The sequence below is a fragment of the Brienomyrus brachyistius genome, chromosome 13 (genome assembly GCF_023856365.1).
Source record: "Brienomyrus brachyistius isolate T26 chromosome 13, BBRACH_0.4, whole genome shotgun sequence".
NCBI classification, from domain to species: Eukaryota; Metazoa; Chordata; class Actinopteri; order Osteoglossiformes; family Mormyridae; genus Brienomyrus; species Brienomyrus brachyistius.
This window is the reverse complement of record NC_064545.1, coordinates 19,604,924-19,625,628: the sequence shown is the minus strand read 5'-3', so window position 1 is coordinate 19,625,628 and position 20,705 is coordinate 19,604,924. Positions and strand designations below refer to the sequence as shown.

The 20,705-nt window shown below is 47.4% G+C and overlaps 2 protein-coding genes and 1 long non-coding RNA gene across 6 annotated transcripts; 1 reads left to right on the top strand and 2 right to left on the bottom strand.

Moving 5' to 3' along the window:
* Positions 1-5,010: 5,010 nt before the first annotated feature.
* c13h11orf96 (chromosome 13 C11orf96 homolog) lies at positions 5,011-6,452 on the bottom strand. The gene has a single exon (XM_048973373.1). The coding sequence runs from the start codon at positions 6,174-6,176 to the stop codon at positions 5,799-5,801; it is 378 nt and encodes a 125-aa protein (XP_048829330.1). The 5' UTR covers positions 6,177-6,452; the 3' UTR covers positions 5,011-5,798.
* Positions 6,453-7,736: 1,284 nt separating this feature from the next.
* LOC125706394 (uncharacterized) lies at positions 7,737-14,506 on the top strand. Of its 2 annotated transcripts, none has more exons than XR_007381991.1 (3): positions 7,737-8,547; positions 13,307-13,432; positions 13,817-14,506. It is a non-coding gene; the product is annotated as an uncharacterized LOC125706394 (long non-coding RNA). The 2 variants fall into 2 exon arrangements; XR_007381990.1 differs by lacking the exon at positions 7,737-8,547 and adding an exon at positions 9,047-12,794.
* On the bottom strand, positions 14,500-20,698 carry alkbh3 (alkB homolog 3, alpha-ketoglutarate dependent dioxygenase). Of its 3 annotated transcripts, none has more exons than XM_048973068.1 (10): positions 20,374-20,698; positions 19,908-20,004; positions 19,689-19,789; positions 19,295-19,329; positions 19,090-19,137; positions 18,866-18,969; positions 17,820-17,908; positions 17,348-17,557; positions 17,152-17,250; positions 14,500-15,140 (listed from the first exon to the last, which is right to left on the bottom strand). In XM_048973068.1, the coding sequence occupies exons 2-10, from the start codon at positions 19,972-19,974 to the stop codon at positions 15,015-15,017; spliced, it is 879 nt and encodes a 292-aa protein (XP_048829025.1). In that variant the 5' UTR covers positions 19,975-20,004; positions 20,374-20,698; the 3' UTR covers positions 14,500-15,014. The 3 variants fall into 3 exon arrangements, with proteins under 3 accessions (XP_048829025.1, XP_048829024.1, XP_048829026.1); XM_048973067.1 differs by having other exon boundaries at positions 20,473-20,698; XM_048973069.1 differs by having other exon boundaries at positions 19,908-20,476; positions 20,584-20,694.
* Positions 20,699-20,705: the final 7 nt, after the last annotated feature.

The following is a 20,705-nucleotide window of genomic DNA, read 5'->3' as shown; positions in this document are numbered from 1 at the left end:
ACAAAAATCCTCCAGAGGGCTGGACTGCTTGTGTGTGAAAGTATATTTGTAGGCAGTACTGGTGAGGGTCCATGTGGAGCTCTGGGCAAACTTGACTGGCCAGTTGCACTTTGTCTCGGTTGGTGAAAGGTGACCCCAGGTGTTGCCCGTCTTGTCCTTGCCAGGATCCACCCTAGTTTGGAAGCGGCAGGTGCAGTGTCCCGTTAAAGCTTTTAGCTGAAGCTGGACAGATTCAGTCAATCAGGGTCTAGGAATCAGCAAGGGAGCGGAAGACGCCTGGACCCCCCCTCCATCGTGCCACCATGTCGACATAGGGAAGGTCTTGTGAGGACATACATACTGGGCCTGCTGGTTCCGGCTTTAAAAGGGAGATGGACAAAGGGCACCAGGCATTTCAGTCGCTTCTGTGGAGTCTAAGAATGACGAAGTAATAACATCTAGGTTTGGCTGTGTCAAGCACCCTGAGTACACTGAACACCCCAAGCATCCTGAGCACACTGAGCACCCCGAGCACCCTGAGTACACTGAACACCCCAAGCACCCTGAGCACACCGAGCACCCCGAGTACACTGAACACCCCAAGCACCCTGAGCACACCGAGCACACCGAGCACCCTGAGTACACTGAACACCCCAAGCACCCTGAGCACACCGAGCACCCTGAACACCCCGAGCACCCCAAGCACCCTGAGCACACTGAGCACCTCGAGCACCCTGAGCATCCTGAGTACACTGAACACTCCAAGCACCTCAAGCATACCAAGCACTTCCAGCAATCTGAGCATCCCGAGAACTCCGACCATTTCGAGCCCCCCGAGCACTCCAAGCCCTCGCAGACTGTCTTGGCTGTGTTTCACCATCTACACCTCTCTCCACAAGAATGATTTACAACTACTTACAGATAAAAAGAAGCAGATTTTTTTCAATGGCCTGATTCACCTCATCTGAGTTGTCAGTACAAAGGAAATGACTGCTGTATTTTTGTTTCCGTTCATAAAGAATTGAGTTTAAACAATGGAAAAATTGATCTTTTCGCCTGCCATTTCCTTACTTTTTATAACAGACACCTGTATGCCTTATACTGACCTTATAGTCTCAGTGAAAACTGTCATAAGAAAGCAGACTAAGGTATAACACAGACAATACACATATTCACAAGAATACAATATTATACTTACACAAAAATGTTCTGAGGACAGAAGGAAAAATGATTGGTTCAAGGAGGTAATCAGATTGTAGAGGAATTGGGTCCAAGAAACTAGGGGAGGAGGGCCCAGGACATGTGATTGGTTGGTTCCACCTCCTCTAGTTGCTTGGACCCACCTCCTTTACAATCTGATTGGCTATCTCATTTTTTCATTTTTTGTCTAAGTAAAACTACCATGAGCTTTGTCCTGCACCCTTATCGGCTGTGCCTCCTTGACTAATGAAACATGAAACATATGACAGAATGACAGGCTGCAGAAGAGGTAGACACTCCTAATGATGAAGTGCTGGTACCCAGCAGGTTTTGTATCCTACATGATGAGTTACTATCTGCCTGAGATCAGATGAGGTTCATCGGAGACCAGGTAGGACAGAAAACGTGCTGGATACCGGCGCTCCAGGATCAGGGGGGCCTTATCCCTGGGATATAGTTCATAAACTTGAACTAGGTTAGTACTCAAAGCAGTAGTGAGAAATTCCAAGATGCTCTACTGACCATAATAGAGTGATAGCGACAATGAAAACAGGGATAACCCTTGAGATTGCTTAAGGGAGGTGGCAGTTCCATGAGGCTGGTCGTCCTGTCCCCCAGTATTCCCACCTGCAGGGAGGACATGCACATGCCGTCTTGCTCTTTCCTTTTCTCTCCATCTTCCTCCCAGCATGCTCCGTCCTGTCCCCTGCTTGGGACAATTATGTGCCACCAGCCGTGCCCCATTGGCATTCCTTGTGTCTGAAGGTGAAAGGACTGCAGTAGTGGTAAACCTGTGTGGGGCTGATTACCCCCTGCTGGTGGATAGTGGATTTTCTGCTTCACAGTGAAATTTACTAAGACGGTACTTCAGATTCAGACTCAGATTACTTTACTCATCCCCAAGGGGAAAATTTTTGTGTTGCAGTAGCCACTTACATAAAGCCATTTTACATCCGCTTACTCAAACACGCATCTACTCAGCCACACAAACTGTGGCACCGTAATCGATATCACAGACACGTTACAACCTGGCTATAATCACACACTATAGGTTTGTATGACTCAGTACTTGTAGGTGGTCCTTGAAAGGTCACTACCTTATCAAAGGAAAACCCCCAACTTGAGTTTAGTTTCAGTCATACATTCATCCCACGTCCACCAGTAACTACCCATGGGTGACCATAGATGGCTTGTGCTGGGAAGCGGAGACCTCTTCCATGCAAAGGGCTATCTCTCTACGTCCCAGACAGCCTTGGTCAGCTGGAAGCTGTCCAGTCACGTTCACTGGCAGCCTCTCCTGTTTCACAAAGGCTGTTTCTCACGTGGCTCCAAGAAATCTACTTTCCATTCCCAGCCAGGTCAAAGGTCATGGTTGTCAAAGGTCAAAGGTCACCATCATACATATATGCCAGCTCTTCTAGGCCTAAGGGCAAAAATAGAAGCATTTTAGTGTTTTAGTTTACAAACTGCATGCTCGCATGTTATTTTTAAATCTCACTGGCATTACGAAATCCAGAGGAAAGTTGCCGAAGAACGACACAGCTAATCCTAAGTACCTACTAAATCACTCATCATCTGTGCTGGTTCAGTTCACAGTTAACGTCCCTACAAAGACCTACATGATCTGCTATTTGTGACTGAGCTCTTCACTGACAGAGCCCAATTAGCTCTGATCCAATCCTGCACAGGTAGATGGGTCAGCTAAAGCAGACCAACAGGCGTTCGACGTGTTTTATTCAGTCGAAAAATGCTTTCCAGAAATTGGCTTGGGCTGATTGGCTAGGAAGACTGAACAGAACCTCACTTTTCCCCCTTAACCACTAATCTAGTCATTCAGTCACTTAACACTAAGCCTCTCAGTACAGGTTACCAATTCTCCAACTCACAGTGTGTCTTTTGGCTCCAAATCTACACCCTTTGTGCGAGGTGACAGGCCACCCCCAACTCCCAAAACACACTAAAAACATCCTACAATCACTCAGCAGTAAACTAACACAAGACGGATCTAACCCTCCCTAGCCATTGCCGTGGTCCACTGGGGGGCTCCGTTATATCCAAAATATGCATCACACCGGGTTGAACTGGATTTTTGTTCCACATTACCTACTGGGGTGTATCTTGGGTACCATAGCAACAACCTACATTTCCCAAGCAAGCGTGACTCAGGGTCTCCTTAACCCACTTTTCTGCCCTGCAGCCCTCCACTCTCTGGCAGCGAATTCTGGCTTCTTCAGCCAGGGAGACGTGAGACTGCTTGTAAAACACAGCATAAAAATATCATCCGCACAAGCATATGTGTCTCCCATTCACTGGCAGGCTCCTAGGCGTGCCTGCCAACCTGCGACCGTGTCATTTAGTCTGCCTGGCGAAAACTCGCTTCTTGTCAGTCATACGTCCTCCTGATTGGCGGGCGGTCACCCGCGGCAGCCTACACGCGCCGCGCCGTGAGACTTGGCGGCGGACAGGCGGAGCCAGAGTCTGTAAGACATGTCACTTATCAGGTTCGAATAATGAGACTGTGTCACATCATATGAGTCATTAAAACAGGGTCCCTGAGTATAAACAACAGACGGTTACTTCACAAATAATTATGTTCTTACAAAAGCTTGAATAAAAACGTCTGGCTGCGATGCAATAAGACTCCGAGCACATGATAGCAGTTCTCGACCTACTTTTCTAACTCTGTTAAAAAGGGGTAAACAACAGGACATTGTAAAACTGCATATTTGCAGAGAGGAGGGTTTTTTCAATCTCCCTGACAGCAGTGTGAACAGATAAATGACAGTTCAGCAGGACAGAGGGAAACATTTTGGAGTAAGAAGAAACTAAATGAAATGCAGCAGGGCCACCGACACCAAGAGAACTGACCATAAGCTTTTTACGGTGGCTGACAGCACATCATAATGGATCTTCAGTTGCCAGGGCAACAGAAAAGCCCTATGAATACGAAACGTACAATGAGGGGAAAGAAAGTTCCTTATTACTACCATAAACTTGTAACCGTGGCCCGAGGAACAGGCAGCTTAATAAGAAGCACTCGTGAACCATTTAATGCAGCGCGCTCGATGCCTTGAGACGCAGCGCGGGAAACACCAAAGCGTCTCCGCGGGCAGCCGTGCGCGGAGTCCCCGTGGGACGCTCTGTAACTGTTGCCAGTTGGGCCGTTCCCGCTTCCACACAGGACGCCTGAAGCGAAGTGTGTTCCAGGTTCGCCGCGTGAGGCACGTCCAGCGTTTGGAGCGGGCTGGAGCGCGCCCAAGCGTCCTACACTCCCCCCTACGCCGGAATGGGGGTGCGTGGGGGGGTACACCAACAGTCCTAATAAGACATGGCTCCCATCTTCCAATTGGCTGTGCTGAATCTGCCCACAGAAGGCCGATGTTAGCTTTAAATGGTTTTTGTCTTCAAAGAGCAAGGCGACTGCAGACCCCAAATGCCAACCTTTCCCCTCAACCCTGACCTAAGTACGCCTCTATCCTCCAGGGCCCAAAGATCTTGTGGCAAACAGCAACATTTCCAGCTATTTTATAACTGGGGTCACAGATTAAGCCGGTACAAAAAACCGGCTCAGAGCAACTCCAGCTAGCTTCACAGGACCAAAGCAGTGTGCTTGGGGGAGCTGTGGACTTGGAGTCCACTCCAGCAATTATATAGTTCTCTGGAGCTCTCCCAACTGACATTCCTGCACTGCGTTCCTGTAACGGGGATGTCTCAGGCCTGCAAAACATGTCACACCCAGCTAAGGGCAATCTGTCACCTGCTTGAAATGTTTATGTGAGTCTGGACAGGATCGTTGCAGCACACGACACTAAACATGGACAAAAGATAAAGTCATATTTGCAAATATTTATTACGGTAATTAAGAAAAAAACTTTTAAAAATATCATAAATGCAAAACATCAGTAGAAAGGCTTCTGTTTTAAAACAAAAAATTTACATGTTAAAGTATGCAAAGTCAACGAAGCTGGCAAAATATAAAATAAAAATTCATCAAATAAATATCTTGTTTTTACACATTGATAATAGGTATTATATCATTTACTCTGCTTTGTGCTGGAATATACAAGTTTGAGCTGTTTGGCTTATTTCAGTTTCTGCACTTAGATCACCTGATCAACCTGTCACACAACCAACATGTCTGCGTTCCTTCAACGTATCAATGTGTTCCAAAGTACAGTCAATAACCTGACAAAATATATCTCAAACTGGGCTTCTAAGTACCTTGTGAAGATCCGATCATGCAGAACACATTCAGGCACAATGTGAATATTTTCTTTCCAAAGAAATTAAAAACAAAATACCCTTCTTTAAAATACACCTACACAGGTCCAAGACTTTATTCAGTAAAAAAGAAAGTAAAATATAAACAATGGAAGTGGTACTGTCATCGCCATGGCGTCACATGTCACATGCTATATGCTATTTTGCTAAGCAGCTTTAAATTTTACCAGCCAGTCATACATTACTGGAATCGCCAAACGCGTCAAGTGCTACAAATACAAATAACTTCATGTATACGTGGGTAAAAACTGGGCCAGTGGCATCTACGCACTGAGAGTCCGGTTGGTCATGCTTCAGTGTGAAGCGGTGAGTGGCACGTCAGTGCCGGGGGGGGGGCCTCACTGGGCGAATTCCGGCTCGCTGGAGTCCAGGCTGGGCCGCACAGGCGTGGCGGCCAGGGAGTGGCGGCAGGAGGGGCCGTGGAGGGCCTGCGTGCTCCTGCGCAGGTTCTCCAGCGACTGCAGGAAGGAGCGCCTGGCACGTTCCTCCTCTAGCGGAGACACGCCCTCCTCCTCGACCTCGGCGATTTCGGAGAAGGTGACCGGTTGCGTCTTGAAACGTGCCTCGCGTGGCCGGCGTGGACGGGCCCGGCTGCGGCCCCGGGCGGGGCCCTTGGGTACAGGGAGCTGTTGAGGGAACTCCTCCATGGTGGAGGCCATCGTGTGTGCGTGCAGAGCGTGGATGCTGCCGGTGCCCTCTGCGGGACGCGTCGCCATGCGTTGGACCTGGACCGCCTGCTCGCCGCTCACCACCGCTCTCTCTGAGGTACCCGTGATCGTGGCTCGAGACGTCTGCGGCCGGTAAACCAACAAAAGCGCGTCACTGCAGATCCCGCGCTCTCCGTCTGTCCGGCTGGCCCTGTTAGCCTCTCCGCTGCTGCGTCTTCCCTGCCGCTTTCAGCCTCTGTGTTCGCTCTGCTGCTCCCGGCTCAGAATCGCCGTCTCTCTGGCAGGTCGGTCTGAAGCAGATGCATCCACCGCTAGTTTATAAAGCTCCCAGCCACCCGCTCGACCCTCCTCTCTCTCCCCAACTCGCCCCTGAAGCCCCTCCCATCTTGGCGTAGTCAGTTCCGATTGCCATACCAAAGCTCCGGAATCAGCCCCCTCAAATAAATGGGTGGTCGGAGGGGGGGGGGGGGGTGTTTGGGCTGCCAGGGAGAGAGGAAGACAGCAAGAGCAAGGCGAACGTGCCATGGAGTAAGAGGAGACAGGGAGAGAGGAAAAGGCACATGTGCAGACGGAGGCAGAGTGTCCTGCACACGTGTCCACTGAGACACGGCACAAATACTACTGGAGTATGGACACTCCCCCATAAGCATACACACAGACTGGCAGTGTAGAGGAGAGAGTTACAGGGGTGTAGCATTAATGACAGACAGTTGGGTTAATGTCCTGTCCTAGAAAAGTTTGTGTTGCCCCCCCCCCCCCCCACCTCCACCCCAACGCCCTCTCCACGCGAGAACCCAGTTCTGTATTCAGTGTTACTGCAGCTATAATTAACCTATCTGTAAACGGTCATGATCAAGGGGTGTGGGTGTGGGGGAGGATCGATGTATTCCCAGGAAGCCCCGTCCCAGTGGAGAAGGGGGGGGGCGGTTGTTGCCAAACAGTCACAGCAGAGGTGTGAAGACGTGCCTTTCCGAAAACTGTCTGCTTTATTTCGGGGCCGCTGAGGTTGACTCGCCATTGATGCCCCCGTGTCGGGTGACATCACATGATGAGTCCTGGCCACACTCTCTTTTTCCCGCTCAGTGGTGAGTTGGGGGGGGGGAGGGTAGGAGTCACCGCAGTGTAAATATAAGGCCTGAGGTCAGAAAGCAAGCCTGCAGCTCCAGTATTCGACCCTGACGCAGGGGCCCAGTACTGCGACCTTGCTGTAATATATCAGTAATGCCTAAAAGCAGAGTTTGAGCCACCCCAGGTCCGAGGCCTTTATATCAGCCATCTTTCTCTGCTTGTGTGTGCTTCCCCAGGATGTGGACAGGAAATGCAAAATTACCTCCTTCACCGAAGGGGACTATACAAGGTACACAGGTACTCAGCTTGAGCAGGGATACTCCTTTGAAGTTCTAAAGCAGTGGTCATCAAATAGGCAGCTTCCATCAAATAGGCCGCCCCTACGGTCAGGAAATCTCATTGTCAGGGATCACCCTCCCCGCACCCCCCAGCCCCCCCCTCCCCTCCAGTTGGCATTTTGTCCACACGCAATGGACCTTGGCTTTGTGCTGCCGATGGAATTTGGCCCACGGGTAAAAAGAGCTGACCAGAGTTTCCCGTTTTGATTTAGATGCGCTTCAAACCTGGAGCTCAACGTGAGGCATGAGAACAGGAAATGCCTCCCTCTTCTCGATTCGCAGGTTGATTTATGTTTGATTGTGCGCCAGAACAAGGTGGGAGGCCAGAGGAAAGGCAAAATGTCGCGTGACGTCGGGGTCCAGCTCACAGACATCGAAGCATGAAACGCAAAGAAAAACCAAACTCTTCAGATAAGCCTCACTCTAGCTCTTCTCTGGACTGGACTGTTCTACTTTGAAGCCATTCTTTAAAGTCCCATAGATGCTTAAAGTGGATCTTAAAAAATAGGTGGTTTAAACTTGGATAAGTGTCATTCCAAGTCTCATTTTTTCTGAGCTAAAAATGACATATTTGATGTCTGTCCCATTAAATACTTTATATCTGACAAGCGAGTGGGCAATAGGAGGTACGGATAGCAAGGAGAAGGTGGAGAAATGAGGATGGGTTAGTCACTGTTACGCCCCCCAAGGCTATGCTGATGACTGTATGTCAGGCAGCATACAGAAATGGCACGTGGGACCCAGTCATGGAAACTCACCCTGGTGTCACCTTCAGATACAGCCATAGTAAGGAAAACGATCTATTTTTATCAGGACAAATATTAACGCCGACCCGAATCCAGACGTGAACAGAAACGCAGTTTGGTCAGGATCTGCGTTAGACAGTGTCCGCAGTTTAGGGGCTCAAAGCCAGGGGGACAACAGAGCGTTCCCAGTCAGTCGTGCAAGAGACATCGCACGATTACCCGGCAGGAAGACGAGCCCAGACCCCTTTCACTGCCGTATTTCTTCAGGTAAAATTCATTTTCATTTATATCACATCTAAATGGTCTAATATTTTTATGAACGTGCAGCTTCTTGGCGAGCCGTATTTTCGCATAATGACAGTAACAGATTGTAAGGGTCGTGATTCTGTCGTCCTAAATTATGGCTGGAAAAAAATGGCCCGGCATCCCAGCAAGGCAGCACAAGTTGCAAGCGGGCAGGCAGCCTATCTTGGGCAGAACCGAGGGTCACGTCGGCTAAAGGGGCCTCCAGTGTCTTGCATCTGAGCCTCGCAGTGGCGGAATCTGGGCCTTGTGATATTCTTTTTTCCCCAGGGGGTATCGTGCCGGCCAATCGTCATGGCAACCTTGGAAGTGTCAGGCGTGGAGCCGTGGTCCCTTCCAGGGGGGGGGGGCATGTACTGTGTTATCACATGCACATTAGGGAATGAAAGCGAAGTTTCTCCAGGGACCCATCGCTAAAAAATGACAGCCAGTCATTCTGGCAAGGAAGCCATTCCCACAGCACTGAAACCTCCCAGCGTGAATGCAGACAAACCTCCTCTTTATTTGCTTTATATCACACAGCTCACACATCAGTTGCAAGTCCATGGCAACGTGAGAACACCACGTAGTTTCCAAACCATTATAATATACTGTTAATTAATTGTTAGGAATTGTTATGGCCTTAAGATAGAGTTATTTGTGGCAAATAATTAGGGAACCTTGGATTGGCGTAGATTATATTTAGACAATATATCTTAATTGCATACAAAGGCAAAACTGTTGACAATTTATTTTAGTGTATCAAGCTTTGACCTCTGTGACACACTGAACATAGGGAGAAAAGTGTTATTTAAAAATTACAAACAACTCACATTAGCTTACGTGGCCATTGAAAATAAAAACAGCCAATGTAAATGAATAAGGTATGCTAATGCTATGCTAATATTACTGGGCATATCAATGACTCATTCTCAAATCCTTGACTAACTGAAAGTATGAAACTAGCCTTCCATCCAGACATCAATCAATGGAAGAAATGAAGTGGGAATAACTTTAAAGTGCTTGAGGTGAATGATGCCTGCCAAGGCCTTCCCACCCAGCAGGATCCTGAGATGATGTGTTCCTGAAGAGGGTTGGAGCAACCTGCTCTAGACACACAAACACACACACACACACACACACACACACACACACACACACACACACACACACACGTAGGGTATGCCTATCCTTATGGGGCCCGCTCATTCACTTCTATGGTTAGCTAACGCTAACTATGACAACCTTAACCCCCACCCTGCCCTAACCATAACCATAAGTAACCAAGCAAAATGCAAGAGTTTTTGCATTTTTAGTTTTTCCATAGCAGTCACTGATTTTTATAAAGTAGAGTTTTCCCTTATGGGGACCAGGAAACCGGTCCCCATAAGGGAAAAAATTTATATTTATCACGTTATGGGGACATTGTGTCCCCATAAGGATAGGTATACCCACTCACACACTCATACACAGTCCATATAGTTATATCTCTGCGAGGACTCTCCATTCATTTCTATGGTCAAAACCCTAATCCCAACAATGACAACCTTAACCCCTACCCAGCCCTAACCTTAACCAGAAGAATTTTGGCATTTTTAGTGTTTTGATTGCTGTCACAGATTTCTATAAAATTATATAAAATCCCTGTGGGGACCAAAAAATGTAGAACAGTTAAAAAGAATCAAGTTTTTATTACATTGTTGGTTCGCTGGACGATATAATACATACAAAACCACACGCAGACAAAGACACACACACACAACCCAAAAAAATCCTAGAGAGGCCCTGATCTAGTTAAAATATTTAAAGATGAAAATGGCTATAGTTTAAATAGTTACCTAAAAATGTTATCTAAAGAATCTGTTATGGGAAGAAGCTACTTCCGTCCAGCGTAATGAGTGAGCGATATGGACACAGTGGTTACATTTCACATAGCTAGGCTGGAGATTACACTGCCACCTCTGCCCTAAAACACACACACAGACCGTCACACTGCCACGCATATACACACTAACACAAAGGTCAAAGGGTGGAAAGCACAAACCAATGGAGGGCGAGATGGTCTTCATTGTGCGAGTCATTTGTCCACATTCTTCTGTTTCTGGGTACTTCCTGCTCATTCTCAGTGATTAATAACACTGAAAAAAACTTGAAACACACGTTGACACCAACACATTAACAGAAGTGCCAAAGAACCAGAGCTGTATTAGTCAATTGTGTCAAAAGTCAGGCCAGATGATGCATCATTCCAAGACGACAGAGGTGGTGGCACAGTGATTGAGGACATAGACTTGAAATTTGAATGCTGTTGATTCATAATCCAGGAAAACATGCCATTTAACCTTTTCCAGCCATTAAAAAAAGGAAAACGGCAAATACTTTTGGGCATAAATGAGGACAGAAAGCACAAGGATGTTAGAGCATGGGGGAAAGACTGCTACGGAATGAGCAGACATGAGCAATTCAGCAGTAGAAGACAAGAAGGAACCAATTATGCCACAGTCATAGGAGCCTGAGGTCCTGTTTTGGGGGTGCGCAGTGTACATGATGTCAACAGTCCACTGCCAGGCACACAGAGCCGAGGATGACCTGCGAGGCCTCATTAGGGTAATTCTATCAGGGTCGGCCTATCCGCTTACATAACATCATTAAGCATCTCCACAGACCACGCCCACTCACTGTCTGGACTTCAGTGCAGTGGGATTCTAATTGCAGTGCGAAGATAGCACGTTCTGATTCCATCCCAGAACCCAGGCCCCAGCATTCCAGATCACCAGAACAGGGCCTTTGTCATTGCCGGTGTGTTTTCGGGTCAGAACAGCACCAGCCGGCCAACCCAAACCGCCGTTACTCAAATACAAACAGCTGAGGGCATCTGTTTGGGTTACTCTGGAAGGGATGAAAGACTAAAGCTCTGGAGGGCCTTTGTGTTCATGTTTACAGGCTTTCGGATCACATTATGAAACCACATGGGAAATATAACAGGAACCTTTGGTCAACAGAGACTTGTGAGGATTTCTGATGATGGGGGTGGGGGTAATTAAAAAACACAAGACATGAACATGATGTACAGAAAGCTGAGGGCAAGGCATCGAACCCCCAACCCTGGAGCCATGTGACTAGTGTCATGGAGCCACACTGCATACCTAGTATTGGGACACAAATCTAAATTCAGGTGTTCCATTCGGACCTATTGCCATAAGTGTATAAAATCAAGCACCCAGCCATGCCAGGATGTCAGGTTCACAAACATTGGTGAAAGAACTAGTCGTTCCGAATTCAGTCATGGTCCTGTCAAAGGATGCTACCCTTGCAGTCAGTTTCTGAATTTCCTCCCTTGCTAGATATTCCACGGTCAACTATAAGTGGTATTACTGTAAAGTGGTAACGTTTAGGAACAATGGAAATTCAGCTGTGAAGTGGAAGACCACTTAAAGTAACAGAGCGGCTCGCCGTGTGCCGAGGTGCACAGTGCGTAAGAGTCGCCAACGCTCTGTTGGTTCACTAACTGCAGAGGTCCAAACTTCCTCTGGCATTAACCTCAGCACAAAATCTGCGTACTGGGAGCTTCATGAAATGAGCAGCTGTATGCAAGCCTCACATCACCAAGCGCAATGCCAAGCGTCAGATGGACACCGCCACTGGACTCTGGAGCAGTGGAAAGACGTTCTGTGGAGTGACCAATCACGTTTTTCTGTCTGGCAGTCTGATGGAGTAGTCTGGGTTTGGTGGATGCCAGGAGAACATTGCCTGTCTGAATGCACCAAATGTAAAGTTTGGTGGAGGAGGGATAATGGTATGGGGTTGTTTTTCAGGAACTGTTCCTGAATTAGTTCCAGTGAAGAGAAAACTTAATTCTTCATTGTACCAAGGCATTTTGGACAATTCTATGCTTCCAACTTTGTGGGAACAGTTAGAGGAAGGTCCTTTCTGCTCCAGCATAAATGTGCCCCTGTGCACAAAGCAAGGTCCATAAAAACATGGTTGGGAGTGTCTGGTGTGGAGGAATTTGAGCGGCCTGCACAGAACCCTGAACTCAGTCCCTCTGAACACCTTTGGGATGAACCAGAACGGAGACAGTGAGCCAGGCCTTCACGAACAACATCAGTGCCTGACCTCACAAATGCTCTCCTGGATGAATGGGCAGAAATTCCCACAGTCAAACTCCAAAGGGGGGGACCAGCTCCATATTGGTGCCTATGGATTTAGAATGGGACGTCATAAAAATTCCTGTAAGTATAATATCCTGGTGTCACAATACTTTTGATCATGTAAAATGTTATTCACTTTGTTATAAAAGGCCTTAAAGCAATTAGTAATACAAAAATTGCAACGACCAAGAGCTCAAAATTCTTGAATTTTAGACTCGTCTAAATTTCCCACTTTGATGACAGCATTGCAGGCTCGGCATTCATTCAGCCAGCTTACAGATGTAGCCACCTGGAATGTTTCTCCAACAGTCCAGAAGGAGTTTCCACAAGTTCTGGGCACAATTTGGTCTTCCAAATCACCCCAAACCAGCTCTATGGGGTTTAAATGGGCGGATTATGGGGGCCAGGTGATCTGTTGCAGAACTCCATCTCTTTCCTCGTTCATAATGTAATAGTTACTACATAACCTCAAGGTGTGATCATGTTCATTATGCTGTTGATAAACAATGGTTTTCAATAGATATGTCCAGGCTTTTGCCTGGGACTGTATTTGTGTTGACATCAGACACTGAAAACACATGCCACTGTCTCAGAAACCAGGCGAACATCCTACTGTTGGCTTGAACTTGTGACGTGCGACCTCAGGCTTGCCCCGGACATCACGACGCAGGGCTTCCCCTGACTCTGAGCCTTTCAGCTCTGACCTCGTCGCAGGTGGGGTATCCCTATTTCAGCTGCCTCTGGCTGGGAGGCCCCAGTGCTGAGCTTTCAGTTACCAGTAACCAATATCTTAGAAACACCTATTAATAGATGATGTTTGGTAAGCTGGGAGGGCTGGAGGGCATTCCTGGGGGTGGGTGTGTGTTTGTGGGGAAGTCAGGGGCCTGGGGGGGCTGAGGGGAGTGTACAGAATGCTCACAGATTTGTCATAATGTGCAGAAATATGGATGAATAGACTAGGTTGTGTGTTTTTTTTATGCAAAAACTACCCACAGCAGTAAATGAAGCCAAGCAGTGTGTGGCTTAGTAGGTTACGGATCTATGGCCACGTACAGAAGATTTTGGGTTTGAATCCTGTGAATCCTTAACCCTAGCTGCTCCAGGGGCGCTGTCTGACTCTACTCTCTGATGCTCACCGTTATGTCGCTTTGGACAAAAGCATCCAGAAAATAAATGTAAAAAAAAAAAAAAAAAAAAAATCTCAATCCTTAAAGCCTTAAATAAAATCCAGCTTCAGTCATGGTGGCGTAGTTTGTCGCAGTGAAGCCAGATACAAACAAACATTGGTTTGGTCATCAGGCAGAAAAGGCACTGAAATGACTTCAACGAGATTCCTGGTGAACTTCACCTTCACTGGCGTTAACTGGCACAGACTTTTGTGACACCAGTAATACTCAGCAGTCACCTTGCTGGGGTGGAAAATGGCTGTCAGCCACATCTTCCTAATCCTCTGGAAGTACGTCAAGTGTTGTGCAGTGAACGTTTCCCGAAGGCAGCGCTCTCACTGTGCATCCGCCCTGCTTACGTACAAGAATCGCAGAAAGACTTCAAACCAGTGCCCACCCAGCCTAAGAACACTTCCCTCCCCCTGACGGAAAAGCAAAACCTTGTTTCACTCAGATTTACTAACAAGCCAACATCTGTTCGGCAGGAAAACAACGTTGCATCACGCTGGGCACAAGAAAAACAAATTAAGAACGAAACCTCCCTTTCAGAGACACATGGACGGATTTCACTGCTTTTCCTTGGCTTCGTTCTATGGCAAGTAACAAAACTCACATACACATTTGATATTAATTTCAACAGCACATTTATTTTCAAATCTATATTAATGCAATAAACTTAAAATTGTACAGAAACTAAATGTGTTTCAAAAAAAATGTTATAAAAGCACAGGCTCTTGTTATGGCGTCTTAAAGGCACGTAGCACTGCTACTCTCTGCAAATGTCATTTACATTTTCACCCATTACACCATTTAAATTTTAGCCAAAATCAGAGAGCGCCAGAATGAACGTCTAAAGGACATGCACTGCGTGCCACCTGGCAGAGCGGTAAGATCCAGCACGAAGGAGGTCGGTCCGCCTCACAAAATCAGGTCAGATTTAAAAAAAATGCACAGAAAATTCAAAAACCAGAAGATTCGAGAGGAGCCAAAAGCGTTTTGTGTGCGTCAGGCGGAGCAGGGGGCCTGTGCTTCACTATTCATGTCCAACATTCCCACAGCCACCCACAACCCCACAAAGACAATAATCCTCTTCCTCCAGACTGCCATCCCATCTTCCCGCCCATCCATCCACCGGTCACCGTTGCCCTCCCCACTGCCCATCGCTCTGGGTTTGTTTGGCCCGGGCCGGTTCTGGGTAGATGGTGCGAAAGGTCAGGTTTATCCGGGGACCCCGGTCGTGGTACTCTTTGGCCACCTGATGCTGTGACAGGAAGGTGCAGAGAGAGGTGGTGTCACCTTGGGGACACCAATCAGGACGTTGGGTCTGACTCCGCGGACGGGCAACTCACACCAACGGCAAGATCATATCACCATCGCAATGACATTAAGACACAGTGCTCACCATGACTACAATGCAAGTGCCAGGTAACCTAGGAAACCAGTCACATACTAGTGAGGGATGCTACGAGCAGGCTACGGCGAAAAAAATCCCACCACACTCAACTCCACACCCGGCCATCCGGCTCACCTTTTGCACCCGGACCCCAAGGCGACGAAAGACGTTGCTGCCAAACGCGTACATATATTTAGCACTTACGGGTGGATCCGGCAGTGCGAACATATTTTGTTTTGATATTACCATCTGCACTAAATCGCCATCTGCTTACAGGGCTACTGGGGTCATTCATTTATAATTATTGATTTAGGAGAATCTTCTATCCAAAGAAACTTATAATTCGCTGCGTACAAGTAGAACTGAACATGTTAAAGCATTAAAGGCAGAAAAATATCACTGCATGGTTGTTTTAACATACAAAACTATCACAAGGATACATGTAAGGTCCACGTTAAACTGAAGGAGGGGTCTAAGGCGTTCTGGGGTGACACAAGCAGGGGGAGCCACTGTGACAGGCCATGGCGCCCCTGCTCTGAGGCATCATGAAGGAGAGACAACTTAGGACTTGATGACACAAGATGGTGGCTGTTTTCCAAGGGAGCGAATCAGGACTCAGACAAGCTGCTGACATTTAACCAAAAACACAACAATGTCACATTTAAGGCAAAGATGGCCTCAACCAAAATGTCAGAGCAGCAGCCCTGTCGTCCCTGAGCGTTTCCACGCCGCAGCGCGAATAAACAACCCGACACAGCAACACTGTGCTTTCCTCCCTCACCATGGAACCCGGCTGCTTGTCGCTCCAACGAGGCATAAAGATCAGCCTCACGGGCTGGTTTTGCAATGCTGGTATCAGGAGCACGTCTTAGTCACCCCCGTCCTGAGCGCCCATGGGGAAGGTGAAAGGTAACCTTCTCGCCTGTGCTCAGCCCTGGTTTACCATTACTTACAGCAATGTGTCTCTGTTCACACAAAGGGGCTTATTTCAACAAAGCAGTTCCGGTAAAGTACTTTTCTTTTAAGGAACGGTGGGACGTTGGTCACATTTCCTCAGTCACCATGATGCTTCCTGTGTAGCTCGAGGTCACACCCAAGGTCATAACGTCTCAGTCAGTCATTCCCATAAACTATCTTTAGGTCTACATCCATATCCCCTCCCCCCAACCCTGTCTCATTCACTTTACCATCAAACCTAACAACTCATTATCAGATTTATCCCTGTAAAGAAACTTAGATAATAAAACTAAAATATACTAAAGAGAAACACATGAGCCATGGTTAATTCCAGCATAACTTAACTTAGAGTCCAACACACCATTGCTATAAACAAACCCCTGAATGCTATGATGCACCAGCTCATGAAAACGTTACATCACTCTGGTGTCTCCCTAAGTCCTATTTCTTGACTTTTTATCCCATGACCTGAACTTTAAACAGAATCAGGATTAGAATTCACATCATTGGCCGGGTACAACAACAGCACGAACTAGGAATTTGTTTCGGCAGTGCTGGTGCTTACAGTCACGGGCAACAACAAAAACAGAGTATAAATGAAGCAGATAAATTACAACGGTGCAATAACGATACACGTATTTTTACACGAATTTTGATCCGTTCCCGGGCTAGCAGTATCCACCCAGCCACAACTTCCAGTCTGTAGCCATGGCGAGCATAAACATCTCCTACAGAGTTTAACGGCGTATCGTTAAAGTGTTTCTGTGTGGTTTATCGTATCACATTCATATTCGACGTGGGATATTTTCACTTCACGATGGGTTCATCGGAATATAGCCCCGTCACAAGCTGAGGAGGGGGTCCTTGCCAGTTTAGGGGTCAGGTGGTTTAAACTCACGGCCCAAGTGGAACGGAGGCGTACCTGCCAATCCTCCTGCGTGGCACCTTCCATGAGGAGCAGAGTCCCATGTGGCAGTGGGATCCGGAGTCTCTCCACATACGTGTAATCCCCATCTTCCTCCTGAGTCACAAGCAGATGCAAATCAGGTAACGCAAGAAGCGCAGAAGGTCTCCTCCCCTTCTACACATGTAATCGGGGGGGGGGGGGGGGGTCTCACCGGGCCGGGCTGCTTCCGCAGACTGAAGCAGCGGGTGTCCCCCAGGCTGAGGGAGGCGATGACGGGCTCTGGTCCGAGCGAGACCTCGCTGTCGCTGTGCCAGGCAATGCTGTCCTTCCCGTCCCGGTACAGGTTGCAGAGCAGAGAGTTGAAGGAGCATCCCGAAGCCTGTTCTACAGCTTCCCGAAGTTGGACCAACACCGGGTGCCACTGGAGCGTGGAAGGTTTGCGGAAAAGAGCTTCACCATCTCTTACTCAGGCACGGCACCAGGTAGTAAAATTACAGGTTTAACTCCCCTCCCCCCACCCACCCACCAATATTTGCTTCCCCCCACCCCGACTGGCAAAATCAACCAACCTCCTTGCCCCGGGGTTCCATATAGGGTGGTGGAGGGGAGGGAGTTAGGATCATTCCAAGGGCCCCTGAGTGACGGGTCACCCTGAAGAGGTGCAGCATGAATGACTGCCGTACCTGCGAGTTGGGCTGTAGCGTGGAGTTCGAGTAGGTATATGGCAGCTCGCCGAACCAGCACGTCAGCCGCGGTTCCTCATAGGCCTGACCTGAGTCAGTACAGGCAGACAGTAGCACACGGGAGCATTAAACAAACTCGACAAACACGTCAGCCCCAAAGGACCCAACATCAAGCTTACCGTATTATTTGTAGATTTTTATAATGTTGGGGACCTTCTGCCCCTAATCCTCGCGAATGTGAAGATTTCACAGTATTTATGTCACAAAGCAGCCAAGAAAATGCCTGACAGAAGCAGACAATGTCAACCTATCGTAGGTGTATGTGAGTATTACATGCAGTGGGTGGCATATATCATCTGTTAATAGAGGTTACACACAAGCAAATTTACATCACCGTCCATAATGAGCAACATGCATCTTCATTAAGCCTCCTTTCTTCCTGACATCTTCAGACGAGGGTTTGGGGTGGGGGAGGGGGGGGGGGGGTTAAACATTTTGCAAACTAAGTCACCCACAGTGTTTCAAACTGTCCTATCTGCAATCAAGAACAAATATTTTCTGTCCTTTGATATGCTAAAAAAATATATCCTATAACGATATTAATAAAGATAAACAAATTTGCTAGAACTCCGCAATCAGCGAGCACTTCAGGTCTTCCCTGGGACTGGGAACACTGTAGAAGTACATGGGCTTCCTGTCCATCTCTGCCATTTCCTGCTCCCCCCTCCCCCATCTCTAATGCCATATTAAGACAAGTAATATCCGCTTCTGTGATGGAAATATGAGTAACGTGTGGCAGAGTTTGTTTTGGCTGTATAGTACAACACAAGGGCCATTTTTAATCTGTTTTTGTATCAGATTACATCAAAATCCATGCTGGGAAAGTTCTAACGACCTCTAGGTTTCAAGCCACTCTGAACTGGTTTGAAGCAGTAAGACCTACTGTGTGAGTTAACTCCCATTTTACTACGCCACCTTCCATATCAGGGCAAAGGCAGCAAAACATTTAGCAAATTCTCTGACGAAAGAGAAAGTTGGCCACACACCCTGCTTGAAGTTGGTCTTCTGTGACCAAGGTAGTTCAGCGAGGAGTTTGCTGAACATCCAGTCGGCCTCCTCCTGGGACAGGAATCCAGGAACCAGTCTCAGCCTGTTTACAGATACACACACGTTATTGTATATAAACATTACATTTCATCATATGAAGTGTAACTGAATCCTGCAGCTAGATTAATGGTTGATTCCACTCGGTTCCTCTCCTGCTACTCACCTTGAAACACCAGTGGGCCCCTGGCTTATTTGATATTCACCTGCATGCCTGGAAGATGGAGAATCATAACGGCAAGAGCAAGACGAGAGACCAGCTGCCTGCTAGACTTTCACACCTGACAGAAGACTAATAAGAATCATGATGATTCTGATCCCGCGAGCTTCAGAAGCGCCCTGAAATGCATGAGAAATAGCCTCATACTTACTCTATCACCTTCTCCACTGGGATTTCTCTCAAGGGCTGAGGAAAAAGAGGTGGACAGAGGGTTTCTGAGGATGGGCTTGAAGGGAACAAACCATAAAATGCATCAACAGGGCTGTCGACTTTGGTCAGCTGGCTGGAGAGAGATTTTCAATTTCAATTTACATGTATGTAACAGACCTATAATCTACTAAATAGTCTGTTGGATTTGCAAACTACGCCAGGGCTTTGGATGTAGCTAATTTTAGGCGTATGATGGAATAATATTCATTTGCCGTAAGATTTCTTGCGTGAGCGTCTGAAAGGGTGAGTGTCACGCCAGATGCGTGAGAGTTGTCAGCCTTGCATCGACCAGCCCACCATGCAAAGTCTCATTCCCTGGCTACTGCCCCTATTACCTTAGCCGGCTGATGGAACTCAAACGTTTGCGGGCCGGTGCCCCAGCACCCAGCGCGTGGCTGACACGCGACTGAATCTTCCCCCCTTCCTCGAGCACCGCCTACAGGCAAATATACGTAAGAGGACTTAGGCAAACACTGGGAGACTTTCATATACTTATACTCAGGCTTTTATAAATTAACACCAGCTTATTAATCTCCTTTCTGTTTTAAATGTACCTTTCGGCAGCTGCGCAGATTTGGCCCAGGAGCCTTGTACTCTCGCTCGTTGTCGCTTATCCCCCATTTTTTCACGGATAATTTTGCATTAAAGGACCTGAAAATAGGTCGCGGGTAGTGAGAAGTTACAAGGACGTAGCTAAACAGAATGAATAATATTACACCTATGCTACATTGTCTGATTTGAGTTCGTGTTTCGCCCGGACACCGATCTGCGCTACAAATTTTTACTCTTTTGCTTCTACTGCCATCATCAGTTGACGTGACCGTACGGCAGTCCGCGACAGTAGCGAATAAGGAGCTGAAAATATATATTGTCTCTAGTTCAGTGAGGCTAACAAATACATATTTAAATGCGTATTTAACAGTATCGCTAACCTAGGTGATTTGTATGATCGACTAAATATTTTTCAGCATATGGTTGCAAAACGAAAACAGCATACTACTACAGCCGAGGTAAAACTACCTGAATTTGGTCACGTCTGCCGACAACAAGATGACTAACAGCCCCGAGTTTGGGAATCACAGCTTTGATCAGAAGACAGGTGCGGAACGAGAACGTTACCTCGCTGGTGACAGGAACAGATTTATTTATGAAAATATATATATAATAGTACCCTGCATCAGACGATCATGACCGTGGGATTAAAAGATAAACTTTTTTTTATTTACATACACGAGACAGTATACTTTTAACGTGAACTGCTGTTAATTTTGTTCTCGGCTGAACCCACAGCCTGCATGTTTACTTCGATGCCGTGTTGGTGTTACCTGTAAATGAGTCCCCCCCGAGAGGGC

What these genes read in the sequence shown, in the direction of transcription:
- c13h11orf96 (XM_048973373.1), bottom strand. Translation starts at nt 6,176, where the DNA reads ATGGCGACGCGTCCCGCAGAGGGCACCGGCAGCATCCACGCTCTGCAC.
- alkbh3 (XM_048973068.1), bottom strand. Translation starts at nt 19,974, where the DNA reads ATGGGGGATAAGCGACAACGAGCGAGAGTACAAGGCTCCTGGGCCAAA. An exon ending in AGTTCCATCAGCCGGCTAAG is followed by an intron (nt 19,330 to 19,688) that starts GTAATAGGGGCA and finishes CTTTTTCCTCAG; the next exon opens with CCCTTGAGAGAAATCCCAGT. An exon ending in CCACGCAGGAGGATTGGCAG is followed by an intron (nt 15,141 to 17,151) that starts GTACGCCTCCGT and finishes TTCCTGTCACAG; the next exon opens with CATCAGGTGGCCAAAGAGTA.